This window comes from Gavia stellata, chromosome 21 (genome assembly GCF_030936135.1).
Source record: "Gavia stellata isolate bGavSte3 chromosome 21, bGavSte3.hap2, whole genome shotgun sequence".
In the NCBI taxonomy this organism is placed as follows: domain Eukaryota; kingdom Metazoa; phylum Chordata; class Aves; order Gaviiformes; family Gaviidae; genus Gavia; species Gavia stellata.
In genome coordinates, this window is record NC_082614.1 from 5994066 (window position 1) to 6018109 (window position 24044).

At 48.9% G+C, this 24044-nt stretch overlaps 3 protein-coding genes across 3 annotated transcripts; all 3 read right to left on the reverse strand.

Moving 5' to 3' along the window:
* Window positions 1-503: 503 nt before the first annotated feature.
* On the reverse strand, window positions 504-9121 carry GSTT2B (glutathione S-transferase theta 2B). The gene is made up of 5 exons (XM_059827586.1): window positions 9005-9121; window positions 6040-6127; window positions 5212-5362; window positions 4459-4635; window positions 504-3905 (listed from the first exon to the last, which is right to left on the reverse strand). Exons 1-5 carry the CDS (start codon window positions 9114-9116, stop codon window positions 3699-3701), a joined length of 735 nt encoding a protein of 244 aa, XP_059683569.1. The 5' UTR covers window positions 9117-9121; the 3' UTR covers window positions 504-3698.
* Window positions 9122-10082: 961 nt separating this feature from the next.
* Window positions 10083-20328, reverse strand: DDX51 (DEAD-box helicase 51). Its single transcript, XM_059827744.1, has 16 exons — window positions 20306-20328; window positions 19736-20130; window positions 19093-19343; window positions 18819-18969; window positions 17374-17519; window positions 16946-17017; window positions 16655-16761; window positions 16006-16114; window positions 15285-15430; window positions 14391-14589; window positions 13633-13748; window positions 13424-13540; window positions 12381-12482; window positions 11858-11921; window positions 11513-11647; window positions 10083-10645 (listed from the first exon to the last, which is right to left on the reverse strand). The coding sequence occupies exons 1-16, from the start codon at window positions 20326-20328 to the stop codon at window positions 10619-10621; spliced, it is 2160 nt and encodes a 719-aa protein (XP_059683727.1). The 3' UTR covers window positions 10083-10618.
* Window positions 20329-21188: 860 nt separating this feature from the next.
* Window positions 21189-23764, reverse strand: LOC104252913 (macrophage migration inhibitory factor). The gene is made up of 3 exons (XM_059827838.1): window positions 23611-23764; window positions 22317-22489; window positions 21189-21456 (listed from the first exon to the last, which is right to left on the reverse strand). Exons 1-3 carry the CDS (start codon window positions 23716-23718, stop codon window positions 21390-21392), a joined length of 348 nt encoding a protein of 115 aa, XP_059683821.1. The 5' UTR covers window positions 23719-23764; the 3' UTR covers window positions 21189-21389.
* Between the last annotated feature and the right edge of the window lie 280 nt (window positions 23765-24044).

The following is a 24044-nucleotide window of genomic DNA, read 5'->3' on the forward strand; positions in this document are numbered from 1 at the left end:
GCCAAGCTCCTTCAGTTCAAAGAAATCTTAAATGCTAACGGAGTGGGGAAAAGGAGCATGAATGTGGCTCTGCACAGGTAATAGTCCGAGAAGTCTTTGTGCTTCAAAAGGGTTGCATGTCCCTACTCTGAGATGTCACTGAGAAACAGTCATTGATCTCAGTGGTGGGTAGCAAGATTAATGGTGTGGGTTTGCTTTGCTCCTTTATTTATGGTTCAGTTGATCCATTAGTCCTATCTGGACTTCAAAGATCTTTTCATGTGCCTCCTGGAAATGTTCCTTCCTTAAGTTTTTCTCCAATTTGCTGACTGTACTGCACAGCCCACACAACCAAAGAGATATTTTTATCTGGTCGTGGTATATGACATTTGACTGCATTATTCCTGGCTCTAGGCTAGTGCTTCTAGCACTGTATTTTCATCTGGTCCATCACCTCAAAGGCCATTTTTCCTCCCTGTACTTTGTCTATCAGCTTTTTGGAAACAGGAACAACACAGTAAAAATGCAGTAAGTTTTGCAGTTTATTTCTTAATCGTTTAGAAAATGTCTCAGGCTGTGTATCTGTTTTTTAAACATTCCCCCATTTTGCATATCCCAGCTTCATTTTACTCTAGAAATCACAGGCTCTCACCTATTTCCAAATAGCCCCTGGCAAGAATTGAGGAAATTGAATCAGAAGAGCACATTATACTGTCACTGGAGGTGTAATCCCTCTCCATATTCAGCTGAAAGGGGAGTGGACACCGAACAGACCTTGCACTGAGGCAAGCAAAACTCTTGCACAACCTGTTGGGTTTTGGCAGGCAGCTCTCGGGGCTCTCGGTCTAGGAGCTGGAACCAGCCAAGATCAAATGACACAAATGAACAAAATGGGGGAGGTGGAGGGACAGCAAAAGGCAAAGTACAAGGATGAGATGCCTTATCTCTGTGATTTAGAGCGAAAAAAACAGCAAGGCAGATTTATCTGTTGTACAACTCTATTGCCATGCAAGGAGTTACTCTGGGGAGGTGTTTTGTCCTGCGTGGCCCAAAAGGCCACTGGTCACTGCACACACAGCAGCATTGGGAGAGTGAACCTACAGTTCAGATGGGCTTAGAGCTGACAGAGAAGACCATGGTGAAAACAATTTAAAATCTCCTCCTGTCACCACGACTGTGCTGGAGCGAGGCGGTAGCCGATCAGTGTGTTTATCCTTTGTGACACTGGCAGTGAAGGAGCGCCAGACAACGAGCTCTGAACATAGTTCCAACTTGTTTTTGAAGGTGGACGTCTTTGCAAGAGCACACAATGGGTGACGTTTAAGGAACTTGTGCCTTATTCAAACAAGCAGAAAATTGGCTCAATACTTTCTTACATGGAGCTCTTGTGCTGCAAGTATCATAAATAAAAAAAAAAAAAAGACACTATTTGCTTTGGCTCATGCAACGGTTTTGCATGCACAGCAGCCCTATCTTGAGATTCTGCAGGGAGATGTGCATCAAGAAGGGCTCTGCTACCAAGCAGAGGTGTGTCAAGATTAGCATTCTATAGATTAGGCTCTTGGTTTTGATGCTTTCTCTGCTCTGCTTATACTTGAACAGAAGCTGCGTGAGGAATTTATTGTGCTGGTAGGGGGAAGTTTGCTCTCTACAAAAAAGGGAGAAGTTGGATGTCAGGAATCTGGAAGTTAGGCAAAGTACAAATGTGCCAACAGGAGAGCGTGCAGCGAGGTTGGGCAACATTAGTGAGGGAGCAAAGAAGCACCTGCTTTATTCCAGTGGTGTGCAGAAGCCCAGCTGGTGGCTGTGGTAAGCTGCCAGTTATAGAGGAAAGGAAGTGGTTGGCGGTACAGCGTAAACAGGCCTTTGTCTTTAGGTTTAGCACTGCAGGCAAGCTGCTACAGCAGAGCAGCAATGCAGCTTCTAGAGGGGTTGCTGCTCAGGCACCAACCACGCAAGATTCAAGCACTCTCAGGGCGAGAAGAAAGCTGCTGTCACCAACTTTGCCAACTGGAGTGCAACAGCCTCTCCTCGACAAACTTACATTAAAAAAATAGGGTAAGAAGACAAATATCCTCTGCCTGTGTCAGCACTGAAACTGAGAAAGTTTTGGGGCAAAACTGCTTTTTTACCGCTGACATTTAGGATTTCCTGCAGGTTGGAAGAACGGAAGGTAAAAGGGACTGGCCTGCTTGGCTGCTTTAGCTCAGCCCACAGGGACAGGCGTTGCAAGCTGTGGTTCGTGGTGCCCTTTTGAACTGAAGGGCAGGTTTACTCAGGAAACAAATGCAAAAGAGCCAGCTGGCTCATTCCCCAAAACCAGTAGGTCCAGCTGAAAGGATGTGTGAGACTGGTTTGAGCAGCTACTTTCACCTTTTCTGAGCACTGTAGTAACTTGACTTGCATTAAGATGACTGACATCTCACACCCAGCTACTACGCAGCCATTTCCGCGGATGGTGTAACCAGCCAGCAGAGGCAAACGGACTTCCAGATACAACCAGAGCTTAACAAGGAGGGAAAAAACCAGTTCTGCAAACTGAAACCCTCCTCACGGCTCATACCTGGAAATGAAAGGTCACAGGGACAGGAGGAGAGGAAGGCAGGAAGGGTACAAAGGGACACAGGCGAGAGGTTGCGAAGGGTGCTGCACAGGTGTGGGGGATCAATCAGTGGCCGCTTCCTTCCAAATCCTGTTTACAAATCCAAACAGAGCTACAATGCATGGCAAGTGTAACCATTAACTTTACTGGTGAATCTGACCCGACAGAAGAGTAGTGGAACATTAACTGTATTTGAGGCATTACTCAGCTCATATACTGCGCGCTCCCCTCACCCCGGGGCTGGCCAGCACAGCTTCCTCTGCCAGCAATGCCCAGCCACGGCAGCGCTCATCAGCGGAGAGAGCCTGGCTGGAATGGCTTCCACCGAGCTGCCAAAGCTGCTCTCTGGAAAGGAACAAGAGCACCGATACTGTTTGCAGAGGGAGCAGCTTCGCCTAGAAAAGCAGCTTTTCTCAGCTGTGCAGGCTGTTCTTTGTAAAGTATAGCATGAGTCTATGGTTGAGGATTTTTATTCACGGGACTAACCCCGTCCTTCCCAGAAGCTGGAGGCCCCACTTGGGTACCCGCACAGCCGCCCCGCTCCTAGGCACCGTGTCCCTTTGCTCCCACGGGTGACGCAGCAGCCTCTAGTGGCCAGGTGCTCTAAGAGCCCTGGCAGGGTCCCCACCAAGGGCTGCGTCCTGACCGGTCTCTACTAAAGAGCAAAAATCTTCCCACTGAGCATGTTGCAAAGTGAAAGCCATTTTCAATGATTTTTCCTTGTTTCAGACAGATCTGCTCTGCCATACCCTCAAGAAACCTTTGTCCCTTCTATGGTGCTGCGACCCGGAAAACTCAAAACGGGGATGGAAAGGGCAGTTCTGACTGGCCCCAGTTCCCACGTGGACCGAATAACCTCTGTCCTCAAGCAGATCCAGTGGTGCTGGAGCAAGAAAGAAAAGCCTATAGGGCTACAGCTCATATACCTGTAGTGGACAAGAGGGGAAAGCAGCTCACTGCAGTCTAAGATGTAGTTTTCTTCCCTTCTAAGTTGCGGAAAGGCTGTGATTGAAGTGCATTTTGTGGCATGGTGTTTCTGTATGATTTTTAGAAGAAATGCTGAAATACTGCAAAAAGCCTGCACAAAATAATCCATTTTACTTAAGAGTATAAGCCCCTAATTCTGGCTGGCCTGCTTTAGGAGCTGGTGCTTGAAATGCTCCAGCAGTTCGGGTGCAATCTTATCAGCGGTCAAGTTCTTGGCATTCAAGATCCCCTCATGGGCTTCCTGGAAGAGCTGCTTCCCCACCGCTTCTTCCACCCGCCTGCGCCACTCTGCTAACTTCGGCCTCTCCTCAAAGAGGTTGTAGCCAGCACCTACAGGCTGCAGAGAGAGGGCAAGAGAACCCGGGAGTGAGTCAAACAATGCATTTGCCAGGGATGGGACCACAATGAAGCACAGATATGCTTTTGGCTCAAGGCAGCAGGCAGTCATCACATTAGGTGGAGTTCATCTCTGGTTCTTAGCTCATAGGAAGCAAGTGGTGTCATCCTCAGCAGCTGCTGTCCCCTGGGACGTGCAGCGAAAGAGCACTGCCAAGGCTAACCCAAGAACTGCCTAATGCAGAACACGGAGGTCCATGCACATCGACACATCTCTTCCAAATATCTGTACTTTCTCTGCCTAGTTTGTAATTTATCTTTTTTCTGAGGAATTTTGTCCATACTTCTATAGAGAGAACTGTCTCGGAGTAGGTGTTCCCTGGCAAACTCAATTATGGTCAAAGTCAAAAAGGAACAAGATTTAACTCCACTAAAGAGTTAACTGCAGAAAGAAAGATCTGCCATTAAAGAGGTGGTGGTGCAGCAGTCACACCTTGGCCTGGCCTGCCGGGAACCCAGCTTGCATATCCAACAGCATTGCGGCTGATGCTCACCTGCATGAGCTCCACCAGTGCTACCAGGTCTGCCAGGGAGATCTCACTGCCTGCAATGAAGGGCTTGTCCTGCAAGAACTTCTCCTCAAACTGCTTCAGGACAACGTTCAGCTCTTCAGTAACACCTTCCAGTTTCTCTGGAGGAAGTGGCTGGCCTGTGAGGAGAGGCAGCAGCACCTGGCAGGGAGAAGAAACAAGTTGCTTTTTACATATTTCCTTCTAAACTTAGTCCACACCCTCCCAGTGCCTTCTTCTAAGGATCCCTCACCAGCCACGCACGAGAACAACTGGTACTGCTAATCTCCTTTGGCAGATTAACATTAATGTCAGTCATTAATTCCTGCCCATCCTTGTCTCCTCCCTAGAAAGTCTGAAATTTCAACTGTGAGAGTCTCCTCTCAAGGGAAGGCTACATCATCTGCCAGCAGCTGCGTTTTGTTTTCCAATGGGAGGTTCGTTCTTTCCATGAAGCTGGGCAGAAGGCAGTGAGCGGTGTCTGGCGTTAGCTGCTCACCCAGGACGAATTTGCTCTGGATCTCAGTGCATGCACAGAGCTGTGGCTGCAGCATGAAGTATTTGGGTCACTTCAGTTAGGCTCGGCTGAGCAGGTACGTCAATTCCAGATCTAGTTTTGTTCCTATGTGTCACCTGGCTTGTACATTTGCTTAGAAAGGCCCTGCACACAGGAGGTGCTTCCTGGGCCATAGCACTCACAGCTCTTAGCACTTAGTTTTTGGTATATAATGGTCTTACCTTAGTTAAGAACAGCTTGCTCCCCTTCCCACGAATGTTGACGTGCTGCCATGACAGGTACTCATCAACCCTAGCCCTTTTCTGCAGGTCAGACGGGTACCAGTGATCAGGAGTCTTGAATTTCCGGGCCAGGTACAGGAGGATTGCAATGCTGCCCAGAGAGCGAGGCAGACCGGTGAGCTGATGATCCGAGATTAAAGCACCTCATCCTTTCTTCTTGCCCCACATTTTGCACTGCTGGAGCAGCAGCAATACAAACCTGATCTGAGTCAGGCAGAAGTGCAGGACACACAATTGCCAGCTAGGCACAGCACATGAGAGAGCTGAGCAGCTGCTTGTGGACAGCGATTCTGATACGTCAGCCCAGCGAGACAGACGTGGCCTGCTGGTACAGTTACCCCATCAACATTTTTGAGCAAATACGAGCCACAGAATGAGTTTATACCAAATCAGAGCCTTGTATTGCCTGGCCATCCAGCAGTGGGTGCCTTGCGTCAGATTTACTGCACTGAACTACAGCCTCCAGCTGAAGGCAGAGAGCAGGAGGACACACGGACAGGTATTTTGGCTTAGGAACATTGCCTACACACAAGCTAGCTCCAAGCAGCAGCTCACAGCTCTTTGCACAGTCAATGCTATTTGAGTTGCTTACATGAGAAAGCTTCTCTTGAAACATGGGTTTATTTTATGTACAAATGGAACAGATAGGAAGGAGGCAAACAACTGTCTGGGCTGGAGTCCCAGTAGAGACCAAACAGTGCACTGCCAGAATCCAAGCATTAGGATGAACAATACTGCAGTAGGAGTTTGAGCTTATTTGAGCCTCACCTCTCTGCTAAGGTGAAAGAACCGTCCCTCAGCGCGGGCACCTTCATCAGGACATTCACCTTCCGGAACTCCTCCGTCCTGTGCTGCCCTGAGGAGGGAAATGAGGTTTTACTTGGCGGTGGTGCTCAGGACCTGTCTGCAAACCCCTGAGGAGCCTATGGGGACCAGCTGGCCTCAAGTTCCTGATTTTGATTGTACAAATACAGACTTGTTTAAGTGTATAAGCAATCAAAAAGTGCTGCAGGGTGAATACAGGGTTTGCCCTATGATGTCAGCTTGCTTGCTTATTGTCTGCATACCAGAACAACCTCTCGACGAAGGTCAGAATGGTTAAGAGTCCTTTCATACCAACAGCGCTTGTCAACTCAGGGTTCCATCAGCTCTAAGTTTGTGCCTGGAGGTACCTGTCCTGTACAAACCCAGAGTGAACACCGAGTGCCTTGGAGGAAAGGGATCTCGGTATCAGAAACATGAACCCCAAGGACAGTGAGAAAACAAGGTTTGGTTTTTTTTTTTTCTGGAAGATAATGTAATTTATATTCAACTCTCTTTTTAGTCGGCAGATGAAAATAAATTTCTATGATTCCATTTAAAGCCATGGGTACTTTATTACAAACCTATCAATCAGCTCTTTCTGTGGGTTTTGCATATCCTTCATCACAGCAAATAGGGATCTCAGTTTGCTTTCAAGCTATTTTAGCCCCTCCCGGCCCGAAAGGCACACAGAGTGAACCTGACAGAAGATGCTTTGTTCATCTGAGGTCTCAGCATGCTTCATTACATGTGAACCCAGTTCCAGAAGCCTTATTTTATGTGACTTGTTCATGCCAGCCTTTTCCAGTCCCTGGCTTCAGTCATACATGCGTACCTCTGTATCCAAGCTCCTTCAACGTCTAACCCTGCGCCATGTCCTGCTGCGTGAGTCACCTGAGAACCTCTGTGCCAAAGGAGATGCTCTGGAAATGGTTTTAGTTTTCCCCGTACTTGGTAAACCTGATTTGTGACCATTCCCCTGTCACTTGGCTGTCACAGACTGTCTCCCCCACCCCCTTTCAAAAAGACACTGGGATTTCCTATACACGGCGTGCAGATTCCAGGTCCTCGGGTGTTTCTGGAGTGTCGTGTGATTTCTATCTCTTCTCACTCTTTCTATCCATTTCCTTGAGACCTACCCTACCGGGGGCCCAAGAGCTTTTCTGGCGGGACACATTTAACTCCCCAGCTCAGATCTGAGTATATGTTCCCTCACCTGGTCCTTACACACCGTGCAGTGACGGTAGTAGTGCAGCGAGGCCGCCTGCACCGTATCGCTGAGTGAGTGCTCAGTCGGGCGCCAGTGTGCCCATACCTGTCTGCCGAGCAGCTGGATGCCGAGCTACTCCAGCTGCAGGTACCAGGAATGCTTCCCCACGGCATGGGAGGTGAGCACACTCTGCAGGAATGGGACGCACCTCTAGCATTCCCGTAAGCCAAATTACCCATCTTAAATCCACTGACCAAAAGCAAGCGCTGGTGCCACGGGGCACAGATCACTGGGTAACTGTGGTTTAGTTCACTTTCCTTCCTCTCAGTTCCCGATACCTGTATTTCAGTTGTTCCATTCTCCCTGATGCTCTCGTTGCTTGCCTGCCAGGCTCCTCTCCTTTGCACACGTGTCTCGCCACAACAGTTTATTTATTGGGAAAGAAGGGGAAGGACACTAGATGAGCCTGCCCCCAGCTACAAACAATAGCAATAATTTTTCCTACTAAGACAGGTCAGAGGAAAGCCGCAGTAAGGTGCAATCAATGCACAGCTTAGGTGTGCAGGGGAACACCCAGAAACTAAACCACAGCACGCCTGAGGTTTCTTTGAATCACAGGCTGGAGCTTCTTCTGTTCCTTTATCAATTTCAGTCCCAGAAGCCTTCTCATCTTTCATTGTTTTTAAGCATTACTTACCAAGGCATTTTTATGCCCAATACCAATTATCTTAATTTCAAATCCAGCAGAGTTCTGGAAAGGTTGAAGGATAGTTTTTATCACTTCAGTTGCAAAGAAAGGAGATACGGATCTTTGGGCATCCTTTGGTGAAAACCCATGATACCTCCTGGGCAGGATCCTACCGATTATCAGTTGGTTCTAATACAAACTAAACCACCTTCCCTTCTTCGTTTCTCAGCGTTCAGATCCCCGGTGGCTGCGCTGTCTTGCCCCACTGCCTTCACTGTCTTTGCAGGCCCGTCCTCAACCCTCTCAAAAGAACTGGACCACAAACAGCTTGACCCAGTGGAATACCCAAAGGGGTGGCTGGCTGTCCTGCCCCACCTCTACCCGGGGGACATCAGCGGGCTCTGGGCATGAGGATCCTTCCCACGGGGCTGTTAACCCCTGCTAAGAGGGGAAAGGCCGCTCTGCAGCAACCGCTGCTGCTTACCGGAGCGCAAAGTTTTCTGAGGAAGTTGAATTAGAGAGCAAGAACCACACGCCTCGGCTGTCCTCGCCCATACGTGAACGTCCCATCTCTGTTGCTTTGTTGTTTCCCATCTAAATGGGGAATGGCCTCAGCCCTAGCACCTCCTGAGCGCTGCTTCTCAGAAAAGCGTTCCTTTTTTCAGAGACCCGTTTTCTGCTGGGGCGGGGCCGATATAAAAGATATCGCACGCCTTCGCAGAGTCGTATTTGCTGCAGAGGAGCGCAGGCACCGGGACTGCCGCTTAAAAGTCAGGGTTCCTTTAGGAAACGGGGTTTTGTTTTCGGCGTATCTCCGCAGCCGGAGGGCCGCCCCACCCTCCCGCAGCACCTGGCACCGACGGGGTGTGAGGAACCCGGCCGGGGCCGCGGGCTGGTAACGAGCAGCTTCTCCGGGAGCGGCGAGGGGAGCCCGGGGCCCCAGCGCGGCCGTGCGCAGCAGCGGGGCGAGCAGCGGGGCGCCCGGCTAACCCCGGGGCCGCCCCCCGGCCCCGCCACCCCCCGGCCCCGCTCACCCTTCATCAGCTCCACGTGCTTGAACTCGAAGGGGATGTTGTTGCTGCGGGCGAAGAGGTAGAGCGCCCGGCAGGGCTGCGAGAGCAGGTCCAGGTACAGCTCCAGCCCCATCCTGCTGCCGCCGCCGCCCGCCCCGGCCCGGCCCGGTGCCCCCGCGCTCCGCGGGCGGGGCGGGGCGGAGCAGCGCAGGGCCCTCCCGCGGGGGCGGAGCGCAACAGCCCCCTCCGGAACCGCGCCCCGCCCGGGGAGGCCCCGGGGCTCCCGCCCTCCGCCTTCGGCCCCGGCGCGGGTCCTCAGCCGAGGGACGGCGGCTCAGAGGACTGCTCGGGCCCGGGGGGCAGCGCTGCGCCGGGTGGTTTCAAAGGAGTGGGGCGAGGGCAGTTCTTCAGGGCACCGTTCCAACCAGACGGTGCCACCTCCCGTTTCAGCTCGGGCTTGTCTCAGCACGTGCCCTTGATTGCTTAACGGTAAGGAAAACCGAAGCGAGGCTGATGGGCTGCAGGTGCAGAAGAGGCAGATCCTTGTTTTGCTCATGGGGGCTCACAGCTCTTGCCCGAGGACTTCCCCTTTCCCGCAGAAGACACACACCACTCCACCGCTGTAAAACAACCCCACGCTGCTCCTGCTTTACCAGATGCAACCACCCTTCCGACACCCATCTCTCCAGCATTCCCACCACTTCACTGTGCTCCAATACTGTATTGCTAATACGAGTGTACATTAATCTTGTTTTACAAAACAGAAACCAGAGCTGGGGCAGTTCCTGCTGAGTCTTGGAGGGGAGCTGCAGCCTGCAGCTACATGATGGTCCAAGCCCTCTGCCAGGGGCAGCTAAAAATACCAGTGGCATGTGTCAAATACAGATTGATGGCTTGCACCAATACTAGCTGACTCCAGTATATTCATATTAGACATCAGACATTTCAGTCTGCATTAACAGCAACCTAACACTTAATAACACTTGCTGTTACCACTGATACTGAATGGTGGAAAGAAACGACATAGGCAAGAAAAAGACAAGAAAGGCACAAGACCACAGAAGTGAAAAATCCCTTCAACACTATCTCCATCCTTGTACCCAGGAATCTTTATTAGACTCTGTTTTAAAAATACATATATAATATTTATTTAAAAGTTGCAGTCACTTCAGCCTAGAGCAGCTCTTCAAACACACTTCTGCTATAGGCACTGTATAGGTGTTTATGCATTTGCAGACAGAGCTGGAAGTCATCCCAGTTCATAGCTCTCACCTTTGGAGACCAGCAGTCCCACCAGGCCCACGCTCAAGAGCTGTGTAATGGCTCTTCTCTTCACTGGTGGTAGTTTTACATATGCCCGTAGGATATGATGCAAAGTCATCTTCAAATCAACTGTATCTTAAAAATTAATACTTTTTTTTTTTTAAACCAGTAACTGAACTCCGTTCGCAGTGTCTTTGAAAGGGGAACAAGGCCTGTAATAGCTGACTTCAGATGAGATAAGGTTGAGGAGCCAACCGTTCAGCTCTATTCAGAAACCATGTCTCATTGTTACCATGCTGGGTAGCAGTCCATGACCCATCCCACTTAGCAGCTTCAGTGCCACGGAACACGACCTTCTCAGCTTCCATTCATTCAGGCTCGTTTCTGTGCTCGCTCATTCTGTTCAAAATTAAAGTTCAGAAGGTGACTGAAGATGCCCCTGTCTCAGAGTCACACAGAAGGGACTTCGGGGAGCAATGGGACAATTTAATAATCCTTTCTGCCCCAGTTTGCAAACATTGCTAGTCCGCAGCTCAAAGTCATCATTTTCTCAAGGACAGATGTTTGTCAGGAGTCCCTCAATTACAGAGTAGAACACTTGCCCAAATCATACAGCACAGAGGGTCTATTATGGATCCCTACTCTACCCATCCGGCAAGCTAAATGCTACCTTGCTTCTGTTTGAAAGCTCTCAACCTTCCCACTGGTGTATAAAGGAGGGCCTGCGGAAAATGCTTTCCTGGCTTGGAATACCCAACTTCTAGTCAGCATAGCTGTAAATTACAGTCTTAAAACTCTATTATGACAATCTCTGCATTTTGTTTGCCTTCCTCTGGATAGTTGACAAAATCTCAGCTCCAGAGGTAAAGAGAAAGGCAGAACAGAAAAGGAAACACCACAAATCATAGAATAGAATCATAGAATCATTTAAGTTGGAAAAGACCCTTAAGATTGAGTCCGACCATAACCTAACACTGCCAAGTCCACCACTAAACCATGTCCCTAAGGACCATGTCTACATGTCTTTTGTACCTCTAGGGATGCTGCCTACCTTTCTTTTAACAGAAAACCTCTTTTTCCCCTCCCCACCCTTTCTGAGTATTTCATAATGATGCACCCACAAATGCTGCCTTCACGCTGAAATGGAAATGTCTCAGTTAAAGGAAGGAAAGAATCTTGTACACTAATACTTGTGCTAGTCATGAGTTGCAATAAACTGTGGAAGCTGTAGTTTGTTTTTTTAATTTTCTTCCCTGTTTCAATTACCTTGACTGTCTTCTCAAGCTTACACAGAGCTTCCTCATATTGCTGCACCAACGGCTTTAGTGAGTTGCCCTTCACTGGCTGCTTCTTTATGTCTTGGATGCCGGCATCCTTCAACATCCGCAGAAACCTACGTTCCTGCATAAGACGACACAGGTGATGAGGCACTGCACTGCCTATCAGCGAGAAAATGAGCACATTTTGGAACATGCTGCCTAGTCAGGAAATAATTGAAGATTCCAAGTACAAAGCTCAGCTGACTGGAAAAGGTGGGAAGCAGTATGAGCCTTATCTTCCTTATGCCCCTGCATGCATCCTTATCAAATGAATCCCACACCAACGACATACCTGAACTCTAAGAACCAAGCTGAAAGCGACACCCACTCTTCCTGCACGAGCAGTTCTTCCAACTCTGAAAATGGAAAAAGTAGCGTCAAGTCAGTTTAGCCACACAGTCACTGCCATTATCAGCTCCAAGAGTCTGATTCTGAAATTCTCCAGATTTAAGAAAGCCTGATTCTGAATTTTTTGAGGTTAGCACAGCAGGACTAGCCGTACGTTACAAAGGGCTCGTCCACAGCTGCTGAGCCGCTGCAGTTTTCTGAACATCTAGAAACCCAATATTCAATGCTGTCCATGACAGTATTTCTATCTTCTGCAAAACACATTTTCTATAGTAGGGTGCTAGTCTCTGTTTCAATACTGCATTAATCTGGTGATGCTACGGGCTTAATTTTGGTTAGAAAGCTATTTGCATATTAAAGTGAAAAATTTCCGAAGCTAAAAACCCCTTTAAGTGCATGTCACCTTCGCTAAATCTTTCAAAGTAAACAAAGCTCAGACATCTTCCTTTTGTTCTTAGTTGTCTTACCGGTGAATATACGTCCTGATGAACTGCGGCGCATCATAGTTTATTACATAATTCACTCCTTTAACGTCAATCCCTCGTGCAGTGGCATCTGTGCTGATCAACCTGGTTTTAAATGTATATACAGTCATTTTCAGGCAACATCTCTTCCACTACACACACAAGTGAAACACAACACAACTCTCGCCAATCTCTGTTCAAAGTGGGCAGCCAGCCTCTGACCTCTGAGCATGACAGCAACATTGTAAGTCACTCCTTATTGTCACTGTCATTCCTAGCTGCCCGCAGACCTCCAAGCATCACTCCAGGCTTGTCACCTACTGTTGTGCATTAAAAGTTACTGGGTGTTTCCAGGTTCTCCAAGCACGCGACACTAAGCCAGATGGCTCCCACCACATCAGAGGTTACAAACCTGTAAGCTACCTGAACATTCCATAAAGGCACTGAACACAGACAGCAAGGTAAGAAATTCCAGTAGTCAAGGAGGAAATTAAACACCGGGTTTAGATAAAAAGAAAATCCAGAAAATAAGTATTTACCATCTTCTCAGAGATATGCCACAGATGCAATCCCATATAACTACCAAAATCACAAAGCAAATCAAACACATGGATAGAAGTAAATCTGTATGCCAGTCTGACCAGGGATTTCTTTGGTAGGAAGCACTAATGCTATACATAGTTCTAGCACCAACATCCATTTTCTTCCTACAAGTGCAAGACGCCAAGCACACACATTAAACTTAAGATTTTCAGAACTGTATGTGTTTTGGGCAACTGTATGAACAAGCAGTTAGATTTACTGCTTGTTATAAAACAACACACAGAAATTCAGATTACAGCTAGATTGGAGCAGGCCAAGTTACATGTGGGGTAAACAATTCAAAAGTCACAAGTCCAAGTCTCATGCCCATTCTGCAAGTTGGTTCCTGCACACTCGGTTTTACAGAGGACCCCATTTAACTCTGTTCTTGGTTCTACCTAGCTTTTCACAGTGGAAATAGCCTATGCTGGAAGACATGCAGGAAACTAATTTAAGATGCTCACAGTTGTATTTTTCCTTGTTCAAATTCCTTCATGGTTCTCTGTCTCTCATTTGGAGGTAACCGAGAAGAAAATTCAGCCACAGGGACACCACCAAAGGCTTGAACCAGCAGGAACAATCTGTAGGTAAATGGGATAGAAACAGTCACTTCATTATCTCTGTAACATTACTTGACAGATACCTGCTATAGTGATCTCATTAATATATTCACCTGTGAGAAGCTTCCCTGGAGTTGGTAAAGCACAACACGCGGGTAAATTTCATCGTCAGCATGAAATGCAAGAGGAGCAAAGGCTTGGAATTCAAGTCACAAGGCACATAACATTGCTGCAGTCGACAGGGAAGAAGTTCAGACAGAAAAATTACTTCTTGCCAAGGCTATCTTCTCCGAAACCCACTACCTTTCCATGACCCACATAGGCTTAGATGTTTTGCAACTAATAGCAGCAAAACCAGATCCCACAGCGCCAGCCCCTTTGGAACAAGTCACAGTCACAGGCTGGGAGGATACAACACAAGGTAGAGACAAGAGACCTGTGCTGTTCTAAGGTTCTCACTTCTCCACGGCAAGTAACAACACGCACTACCTTCTTGTCTACAGGGTGACCTGTATCTACATGCCTTGAATTGCATGTTATACTTGTGGACAGCTGATAAGTGCTACTACATTACTTCATGTCTCCACTCCCCATTGCCGGTAAACTTAATTCTCCATGAATAGAGTTTAATTAAAGAAAAAAATTAAAATTCCAGTCTTAACCAAATGAACACTAAGTAATGAGAAAACAAATGTACAGAGGTAGAGCTCTCTGGGCCATAAATAATCCCAAAGCCACTTTTGCCCAGCACCTCTGTAATGCAAGGAATCACAGGGAAGACATATTTGTTTATAGGATAAAAACATAACTAGATACTCCAGAGTTAAATGAATCTTCAAGTATAATTTATTCAAGAGAATTAATGTCATACCGATAGCCCCTCAGGGAGTGTGTATTTCTTGTTAGTATTTTGTTCAGTCTCTGTTCCATCTCCGAGTGTTTCTTTCTCGGAATAGACAGACGTGAAGAGGCGAGGCTGGAATAAGTTCAGCTGCTGCAGTTTCTCTGGGTCCTGGGTTAGCGTGGCTGAAAACAGCAGTTTCTGTAAGGGTATCTGAGGATAGCAGGAGCTGAAATAAACAGCACACAGAAACTGAGCTTTGATGATGAAGCAAAGGAGTTCCTCCACAAATGCCTTCAGATGATGTTATGAGGGAAGCAATTAACACTTTTTCATACTCTTTTCCTGCAGGTTCTCTTCCACCCTTGTTTTATGGTGGAGTTCACAGACAGAATTGATCAGCATTGTCAACCAAGTGCACAAACTGCATCCGTTACCCCTGCACACATCCTTGCATCCTAGTTACCCGTGTTCTCCTTCTAGTTACTTCCTTCCTTGGTTGCTGATCTCAGTTTCTGACACATCGCTACCATGCTGTATGAAAACAGCAGCTGCAAATAGATAGTTCCAAGAGTTTTCCTTCAAATCCATTACTCAGCTTGCCAGAGGGCATTACTATAGTCACTGTGCAAATGAATCACAGACTTGCAATATCTGTGCACTCTTTTGGTGCTCCTTTAGTCTATTTAAGGAAAGCTTGGAGAATACAATACTTAGGTTTCAGTCTAAAAGACATCCTCTAGTATCAGCTGTTCACTGCCTGCCTTTCAAGCTTTGAAAAAGCAGCTGCCTTACTTGGGCAGACATTTCTCAGAGTAAGCAAGCTTTGGGAGTGCCTGTAAGGGAGTACTGTGAAGCAGGGCAGTGGCATCTAGGTGCTGGTGTCTGTGCTACCAGTTCAAAGAAACTCATTTGGCAACGTACCTGGCTGCTGTTATAGGCCCTGGTTTGGTCCTCTGAAAAAGCATGCTGGAGCCAGAGTCATTTTCTACTTGGAATGCAGCTTTGACAATTTGGTACAGACAGTTCTGGTGCATGTCATCGATCATACGGTCAGCTTCATCTACAATCTGAATTCACAAGGACAAAAACCACTACTTGTTAAATACTGTCTAGCATTAGGCAGCTTTTATTTTCCTTTTGTAATATTACCGTTATCAAATGAAGGCAGAAACTTCTACCCCAAAACTGAATCTTGCTTTTCTTTCAGTGACTCAGTAACCAGCCTGACATTCAAACTACACACTCGTTCATTTGCACATAAATCCAATCCATCTCTCCAAATAAGAGATAAAAATCTCCATATCCTAGATAAGATTGCAACTATGTAACTGCACAGACTTCCTTATGGTGGAAGCTACTACAGTCTGCTAATTTAGCCTGACCTTGACCGATAAGACTTTACACTCTGAGATTGTTTGCAAGAGACTAAGAGAGAAGGGGAAGTGTGGGATGGATGCTTGGGTGTCACGAGTTGGAATAAAACACCTCATCTTGAGGCTGCTGCCTGAGCAATCCAGAGTGTAGACCAGGCCCATACAACAGTTCCAACAGAGATACATTTATGTACCATGCAAGAACAAAGCAGGAATTACAGCTGTAACGGACAATGCACTAAGATAGGAGACCTGTGGAGCTGACTCACCAGGAAGCGAAGCTGCGTCAGGCTGAACCCCGGGGTCTGGCTAATGTGATCTGTGAGCCGCCCTGGTGTAGCCACAATAATATCAGCCAGGCTGCAGTAGCCTGTCACTCTGAAAGAACAAGCAGCCCATCAGTAAGTTCCTCCCCACACCATAAAGCATGTAACAGAGATCCTTGGTCAGCAGACCTTAAGATTTTCCTACTATTCAATTAACTGAGAAATAATAAAATTCAAATACATGCTTTACTTTGGAGAGCATGCAAAGGCAGTACTGGACACTAAACCCTACTCTCCATTGCACTGCCTCATTTTAAACAGAAAGTGTCGTTCTTCATTGCTCTTAAAAAAAGCTTAATTGCAGCAAAATCCCATAACAACCATTTGTACCTGTGGCTATAAGGTAAACATTTGCATTCTACTTAGCTGGTGAAAAACCCCAAAAATCTAGTAAAACATAACAATCACAAAAAAGGGGTAGTAGCAGGCACTTTGACAAAGACAGAACAACCAGTGTCTAGCATATAAACCCACTATCCAAAATCATTATTGCATGATGGTGTGATGCAATAGCCTATATTTTGACCTCTGCTTACTGAGATTAAATAGTTTACAATCTCTATACACCTTATCAAAAGACCTTTTAACCTACTTTTTCTGGACAAGCATCTCCTGCTCCTTTGCAAAAGATTTCTGGCCAGTGATCAAAACGACCTTCAGACCTGTCCCATCAGTGTAAATGTTGAACACTTTACTCACCTGCAAAGAGATGGGCTTTGTTAGCCACAATGCAATCAGTTAAAGTAATACGTTCCATTACACCAACATCAAACCCACTGACAGGTCTTCAACCTGCTTCACAGAACAGCCAAGCAAAGTATTGACGGCACCAGCCTTTCCCTCAGCCCAGTTCTGCTCAGAGAGACGGTGAAGAGCCACATACCTGTTGTGCCAGTTCTTTGGTGGGCAGAACAACCAGAGCTCGTACTTGGCAAACTACTCGATCTAGCAGAACCTGCCGAAACAAAGGCCAAATGAGTCCCTGAAAGCAGTGGGGAGAGAAAGGGGTTCTTGTATCTAACCTAGTTGAGAAAAGGTGGGTTTCACACATCCTCATAGAGTTTTATGTTTCCGTTTTACTCCCCTCCACCCTCCCAACAACTCATGCTGTGCCTGCTGTCTAAGAAAAGGAATGGGATGCTGAGATGAAGTGAACTCATACAGCTCCCTCAGACAGCTCTGAACTATAAATCTGCTGCTTCGTGTCCACAAATTCCTTGGCTTTTTGACCTACTTCTAAGTTCAGGTTTTACTTGAACAAAAGCAACCCCAGCGTTTTCCCTACAGATATTTCACTGGGGGTAAACTCACCTGTACTATGGGTATGACAAAAGACAGGGTTTTACCACTGCCAGTAGGTGCTGAGACGCAGATGTCTTTGGGGCGGTATCCTCCCTGCCCCATCAAATACCCATTGGATGCACTCTCTATAATAGCAGGAATCACCTCTGCCTGAACTGAACAAAATGGAAACAAACATAAACTACAGAGTTAATGAACTGGACTAAAACCAGTGTATCCAGAAAAGCAATTATATACAACGAATGTGTTTCCACATCTCTGCTGTTGTTGCTACAGACATAAGAGAGGAAGAAATCGAAACCAGCTCTTAATAGAGAAGCTATCTGGGGCTATCTGGGTTTACCTGGCTCTTGCTCACGCATGGGAGCTTAGCACTGAATACCAAGATTTCCCTCCCCAAGAATGCAGCTATTTCTAGTGCTCAGCTAGGACGTTACTGGGTTAAATATTGTTTTCAACTCATATCTGTTTTCTTATTCTCATGTTAGGATGGCACTGGGCAGATTTAAAACCTATGAATATTTGTCTGTAAGCATCCTTTCATTGAAGTACAAACTATTCTTACATAAACACAGAATATGCAACAAGGCAATGCAGCCTTATCTGCCAAGGAGTAAAATGCACAACTGCTATAGGCTTTGGAGTAAGTCAAGTTCACTGCAGAAGAATATACAAGGACCGAAGCATATAGTCCTGTACAGACAACAGCTTTGGCTGTCATGCAGGAACTCTTTCCTCTCCCTGCCCCATCTCCCAGGACAAAATATGCAATAGCATTTACATTAAAATGTTATGTAACAGCATACTTAAAAAAGAACACACATGCTGGCTTTCCAACGTAACCATGATGAGTCTCTGATGCAGTCTAAGCCTCCAGGCTCAGCTGGACCAAGTAACTGACTGAAGGTCCAAGATCCCACCTTCTTCCCTCCTCTCCCATTGCCTCCTCTCCTTATCCCTGCTTCCAGCTGTGCTTTCTACTTATTTAGGAGCTGGCATTTATCGCACTTGTTTGCAAAACTGGTAAAATAATGGAAAACAAACAGATTTTTTTTGCTTGAATGGTTTTCTGCTGCTTTAATGAGTTGAACGGCTTCCCAGAGAGCTCCGATCAGCAGCAGAGATGGTGGAAGGTAAGGAACTAAATCACAAGCCTGGCATAAGGGGGAAAAATGGGAGGCCACAAGTAAGACCTCCCTCTTCTGGCACATGTGAGCTATTACTTCAAGCCATCATATTTTGTGGAGCTACGTTTATGACTAGATAACACACTTCAATTACTCAGCCTAGGTAAAGCTTTGAAAATGAAGGGTTAAAACTAGTACAATCACTTCGATGCATTAAACTTGTTTTTGTTCTATATTTTACTTCACTGACTACATAAAATACACAGCAATAGACTGGAGGAACTACGTAAGTCGGTTTAGAAAGAAACAAAAGCACTATCAAGGTACCTGGAAAAAAGGACTCTATCCCATTCATTTGCAGCTTTTTCAACAGCCGGGGATGAATTCCTGGGACATCTCTGATTGGAACTAGATTATCTTTGATACGTTTTTGCACTAGTTTAGGTTGAGCAAGCCACTGCGGTAAGAAGGGCTGAACCTGAGATGGGGGAAAGGAGAAGAAAGCATTTCTGCCATCAAATAGGCAATGCCATACATAAAATAAGCTGGTAAGATGCATGTTCCTTCCTGACCAGCACCAAAATTCAGGCAAGCTAGTTACCTTCTGCACTGGCTTTCTGTCATAGTCTCCAAGAACCACCAAACTGGAGGGTGGAGGGTTTGCCTCTTCCTCTGAGGCTGCTAAGGACAGCTCCTCCTGTGTGCTTTGATTTCCTTCAGCTCTTTCACTGTTCTCTTTCTTCCTTGTATCAGCTCCCTCTGTTTCCTCATCTCCCTTCTTCCTTTTAAAAGATTTACTTTTAAGGTTGCTTCCGTTTTCCTGTTGTTTGATGTCTTCTTCAGAATCTGGAATTTGGATAACAGGAATACAAAGCCAGAGGTCAGAATGTGTTACAGAAAAGGGATGTAGGAAACATTTTACAACGTAGGACTTGAGCAATAACTTGCAAGCTCCTCTTTCTTCCTAAATCCAAGTGCAAAAGCCAAACATTTCTTCGTCGGCATGGAGGCAACTGAAGACTGAGGTGACATGCTTCCCTTACACTAAACTGATCCTCAAAGTTTGCAATATGGGGCTTTCCCCTAAAAAAGGAATTACTTTGGGAACATATTGAGCAGAAGAAAACAAAATCTACCATCAGGTAAATTCGGCAAGTTACTCAAAGGGCAACTTGAGTCTACTTTTCTGTTGAGAACTGTCAACCACAATAAACCGAAACCCTATGGCCTCAGTTTATTGTTACCTGCTTCATTCCTCTCTTGCTGCACCTTCGACTTTCTTCGATTTTCTTTCTTCCTCGAGGGAGTGCTGCCATCTGCTGCCTCCTCAGCATCCGCCCTTTCTTCAGAAGAGCTGCGAGCCTGTTGTTTCTTCTTTACCTTCCTCTGTCCCTGCGCACAGGACCGCTCTTCACTCTCCCCCTTCCTCTTTCTTCTTCCTTCCCCGGGCTCACCGCCGGGGCTCAGCCCCGCGCCCCCTGGGCCGGCTCCTCCGGGCAGCTCGCCTTCCCCTGCCTCGGGCTGCGCCTCCTGCTTCTTCTTCAGCTGCCGGGCCTTCGCCTGCTGGCGCAGCCGCTCCAGCAGGACCCGAGCCCGGTCCTCCGCCTCGGCCCCCTCCTCCTCCTGCTCCCCGCCGTACCTGAAACGGCCCAGACAAGACCTCCTCAGGCACAAGCCGCCCGACCCCACCAGGCCCCCGGCCAGGCACCCTCCGCTCGAGTCCCTGCCGCGGGGGGACGCCGGGACCCAGCGCCCGCGGACAGCCCGGGCCCGGGCCGGGGCCGGGGAGAGGCAGCGCCCGGAGCAGAAGGTACCTGTTGATGCAGAAGAGCGCCATGGCCGCGCCGCGCGGGCGCACGGAGATGACGTCAGCGGAGTCCGCGTGGCGCGGGGCAGCGGCGGAAGGCTCCAGAAGGCGCGGGGGCGGGCACGCGCCGCCTGGGGAGGGGCGGTGCCGCGCGCGGCCTGAGGGGAGGACGGCTGAGGCGGGAAGGGCGGAGGGGGGGGAAGAGAGAGCGCAGAAGGAGGAAGGCTGGGAAGGTCGCGGTGGGAAAATGTTGAGGGGAGAAAAGTGCCTCAGTCGCAGTCCCCCCATCCCGGCATGGCGGGAGCCCGGCCCCGAGGCACTGAGGCCCACTGGAGGGCCCTGAGACACTGAGGAGAGCACAGCATCACTGTGGGGACAGGTTGGCAGAGAGCACAGAGGTTTACCACAGCAGCACAGCTCCCGCAGCACAGGGGCCACCCCTGGCTGCCTGAAGGGAGCCAGCATAAGCAGTGTGGATAGCAGCATTTCAACTCACTGAGCAAAAACACTCCTTTCCCTGCTTGGCCCCACATGGCTGGCACATTTGCTAAAGGAAAACCTCCCTGAAGCAGCAGACACAGGGCTGGCCTAAGGACTGCTTCCGCTGGGGCAATGGAGGACACAGCCAACAAAACCCCAATCACAACCTTAGAGCAACAAGAAGCCCTGAAGGCACCTACAGCCTCTGGAGCCCAGCAAGGTAAAAAAAACACCCTGGAGTGCTGTCAGGCACCTGCCACTCAGTCTAACTGTACTGTGAAACATCGTGTCTGAGAAATGGAAGCAAACCCAAAGTGTTCCTTTCGTTTGCTTTAGCAATCAGAGTGAAACAGATACATTGCCGATTACCCAACTCCATCCCCAGCCTGCCAAAGCCTACACCAGACAGCTTACTTCTAAATCTTTATTTGCTTTCTACACAGAGAAAACAGAGGAATGTTGAAGCAGCAATATTTAAACACACTAGCAAGGAGCCATCAATCTGTGAGAGTGCACAAAATGCAACACAGGGGCATTTGTGCAGTGGTCTCTGCTAAGGGGCAGGATCAGGGTAGGTCCAGGAGCAGCCTCTTCAGACAGATGGGAGAGCTCTATGCAAAGGTGGAGCCATTCCAGCCCACATTGGCAGCGTTCATGTCGAAGTAGTTGATGTACACCCTGCAGAAGAGGCACAGGAAGACACAAACAATGACCTTATTAACATTTATATAAGTAATGAATGAGACAAGGCAACAGGACAGCGAACAGTGCTTCCCATTCCTCAGAAGAAATTTCAAGCTTCATTTTTACTGAAATCTAGCTAACTTCTCTGGTAGAGCCTCCAACAGTCAATATTCCTCAGAGTCCCTGGAATTGTACTTTCTTCCTCTTTTAAAATACAAACTCTTCTTCGGTCAGGGACTGTCCAGACACCAGACAGCTTTTGGTCAGCAGCCTGCCAAGAATTTCCAGAGATCAAACCCTTTTGTTTCTGAACACTGCAGTCCTTTACACGTGTCAAACAGACAGGCAGCCCTACGAAAGCCAAGCAGGCCCTCGGGGCCAGCTCTGCACTTCTCCCTTCCAACCCCAGCACATCACTGGCAGCAGGTTCTTCCCGTCCTTCGCTGCTGCATGCAGACATTCTCCCAAGGCTCCGCCACCTGCGAGGGAGCTCTTCACAGCCTGCTTGTTTCTACTTTGCCTGTCAGCTCCAGCCTGCTGCTGCTCCTCCCTTGTGCTTTCAGCCTCCTATCACCAGAGGACATCCCAACTCAGCGGCAAGAAACTGTACAACTTGTCAGTCCTCTGGGATTCTTCCCTACTTTGAGAACAGGAAGCCATTTAACAGAGGACTCTCAAGGGGAAGATGTAGGCATCAAACTCTTAACTGGACATGAAAATGCTGCAAATGATCACTTCGTAGTTTCTCAAACACATGGACTTATTCCTGGCTTTTTGTATTTTTAAATTAACTTTTCAAAGCCGTTCCAGAGAGCCAGATAAACAAGGTTAATAACATCATGTCCCAGCCTTACCTGTCTGCAGATACATGCAAGTGCTTAGAGATCAGATCACACAGGAGCTTGGTGTAAGTCTTGTTCTGCTGCCCTCCTATTTTGCCAATGCTGTAAAGGCTGCAGAGCGCGCAGGGATCAGTGGAGCCCCCAAAGGACATCATCTGATCAGGTATGATGTGCACAGCAATGTACTGTCATAAGAGAACAAACAGTTACAGGATATTTCACCTTCCCCCTCCTGATACAAACTTGCTTTAGGTACCAACTTTAAAAGGCGCAGTTGTGTGCTGCGTTGTGGCCCAGGCAGCTCGCCAGCACTGCCCTCTGCACCCTTCCAAGGCTCAGGCACTGCAGCCCACGTGGGTGGCACGGCAGAGCATGCTGTGGGGATCCTCCAGCCTGGCTCTCAGCTTCAGGAACAAAGGCTGTGTTTGTGCAAAGCCACAGGCAAAATGGGTACTCCTGCCTGCCACAGCACTGCCACTGCACGGAGCAAAGAGCACGCGGCTAGAGATAAAGGCCTTAAAACTGTATTTGCGTGCTGGAATTCTCACCCTCAAATCACTGACTGAGCCATCGGGCCTGTCTAAGAGCCTGTCTGCGATTCAGCCCTATCGGGCTTTGACTTCTCAGGCTGCAGCAGTCTGGCCCAAGAGGGGCTGTATCCGATGCCGGGATAAGCGGGAGCAGCTCGGAGGGAGAAGGCAGCTGGGAGGGGAGCTCCCGTATCTGTTACTTAGTTTTGCTCGAGACTCGCTGGCTTGGCAGATACCAGCCCCTTCCCCGACACGTGCCGCTGGCACAGCTCCGCGGCTGAAATCTCGACTCCCGGGCACAAGCGCTGACAAAATCTCCAGCGTTGTAGCTACTCGAGCACCGAGTTTCCTGTAGGTCAGGCTACTGCTCCGGGCGGCCAGGCCGATAGCCCTCCGGAGCCGCACGGCCTAGGGACCGGCAGCAGCGCAGACGGAGGCAGCGGGAGGCCTGTCTCCGCGCCGCGGCTCCCTCGGCCCCTGCGGAGGGCTACCGGCGCGGGGGGAGGGAAACAGACATAAATAAGCCCTTTCTCCTGGAGCAGCGGGGCCCACAGTCACGTTATGTGCGCAGACGCTCCCCTCAGCGGCCGCGGCCCCTCCGCCCCGGGTGGGCAAGAGAGCGGGCGCAGGCCCGCGGCCGCCCCGCCGGGGCCTCCCCTCAGCGCCGTGTGCCGCCGCGCACGTGCTTGCCGCGCTCCCGCCCCAGCCCCACCGGCCCCATCGCGGGGCCGCGGCCCTCCGCCTCCGGCAGCACAGGCCCCGCAGCCCGCCCTCACCTGCGCAGGCTTGCCGGTGGCCTTGGCCAGCTGCTGGGTGAGGTCGCCCAGTAGGCTGTCGGGCACGGCGTCCTTGCAGACGTTGGTCTGGATGGCGAACATGGGCATGGTGGCGGCGGCGGGGGGCGGCGGGGCCGATAGCAGGAGCGGTGCGATGCGGCGGGACCGACAGCGGCACAGTGGAGCGGGGCGGTGGTGGCAGCGCTTTTAGTATGCGCGGGGCCGCGCCGGCCTTAAAGGGGCCGCGCTCGGCGGGGCGGGGGAGAGAGCGGAGGGGGGAAACTGCCTCCCCAGTCTCTGCCCTTGCTGCGGCTTACGGCTTCCCTTCCGCGGCAGGGTCCCGGCCAGAACTCTGCCCCCGTTCCGCCGTTATTCGTTTGCTTTGTTACTACCATTGAGCATTTTTTGAGGGTATGTTGTAGGCTCCTCCCTGG

Coding starts and splice junctions, on each gene's coding strand:
- LOC104252913 (XM_059827838.1), bottom strand. CDS start 23,718: ATGCCCATGTTCGCCATCCAGACCAACGTCTGCAAGGACGCCGTGCCC. Junction 22,490..23,610: donor CCACCGGCAAGCCTGCGCAG/GTGAGGGCGGGC, acceptor CTCTTATGACAG/TACATTGCTGTGCACATCAT. Junction 21,457..22,316: donor TTGCATGTATCTGCAGACAG/GTAAGGCTGGGA, acceptor CCTCTTCTGCAG/GGTGTACATCAACTACTTCG.
- GSTT2B (XM_059827586.1), bottom strand. CDS start 9,116: ATGGGGCTGGAGCTGTACCTGGACCTGCTCTCGCAGCCCTGCCGGGCG. Junction 6,128..9,004: donor GCACGTGGAGCTGATGAAGG/GTGAGCGGGGCC, acceptor TTCCCTCCTCAG/GGCAGCACAGGACGGAGGAG. Junction 4,636..5,211: donor GCAAGCTGTTCTTAACTAAG/GTAAGACCATTA, acceptor TCTCCCTGCCAG/GTGCTGCTGCCTCTCCTCAC.
- DDX51 (XM_059827744.1), bottom strand. CDS start 20,328: ATGGCGCTCTTCTGCATCAACAG. Junction 14,590..15,284: donor GGGCCTATAACAGCAGCCAG/GTACGTTGCCAA, acceptor TGTTTATTTCAG/CTCCTGCTATCCTCAGATAC. Junction 12,483..13,423: donor GAACAAGGAAAAATACAACT/GTGAGCATCTTA, acceptor ATTTAAAACCAG/GTTGATCAGCACAGATGCCA.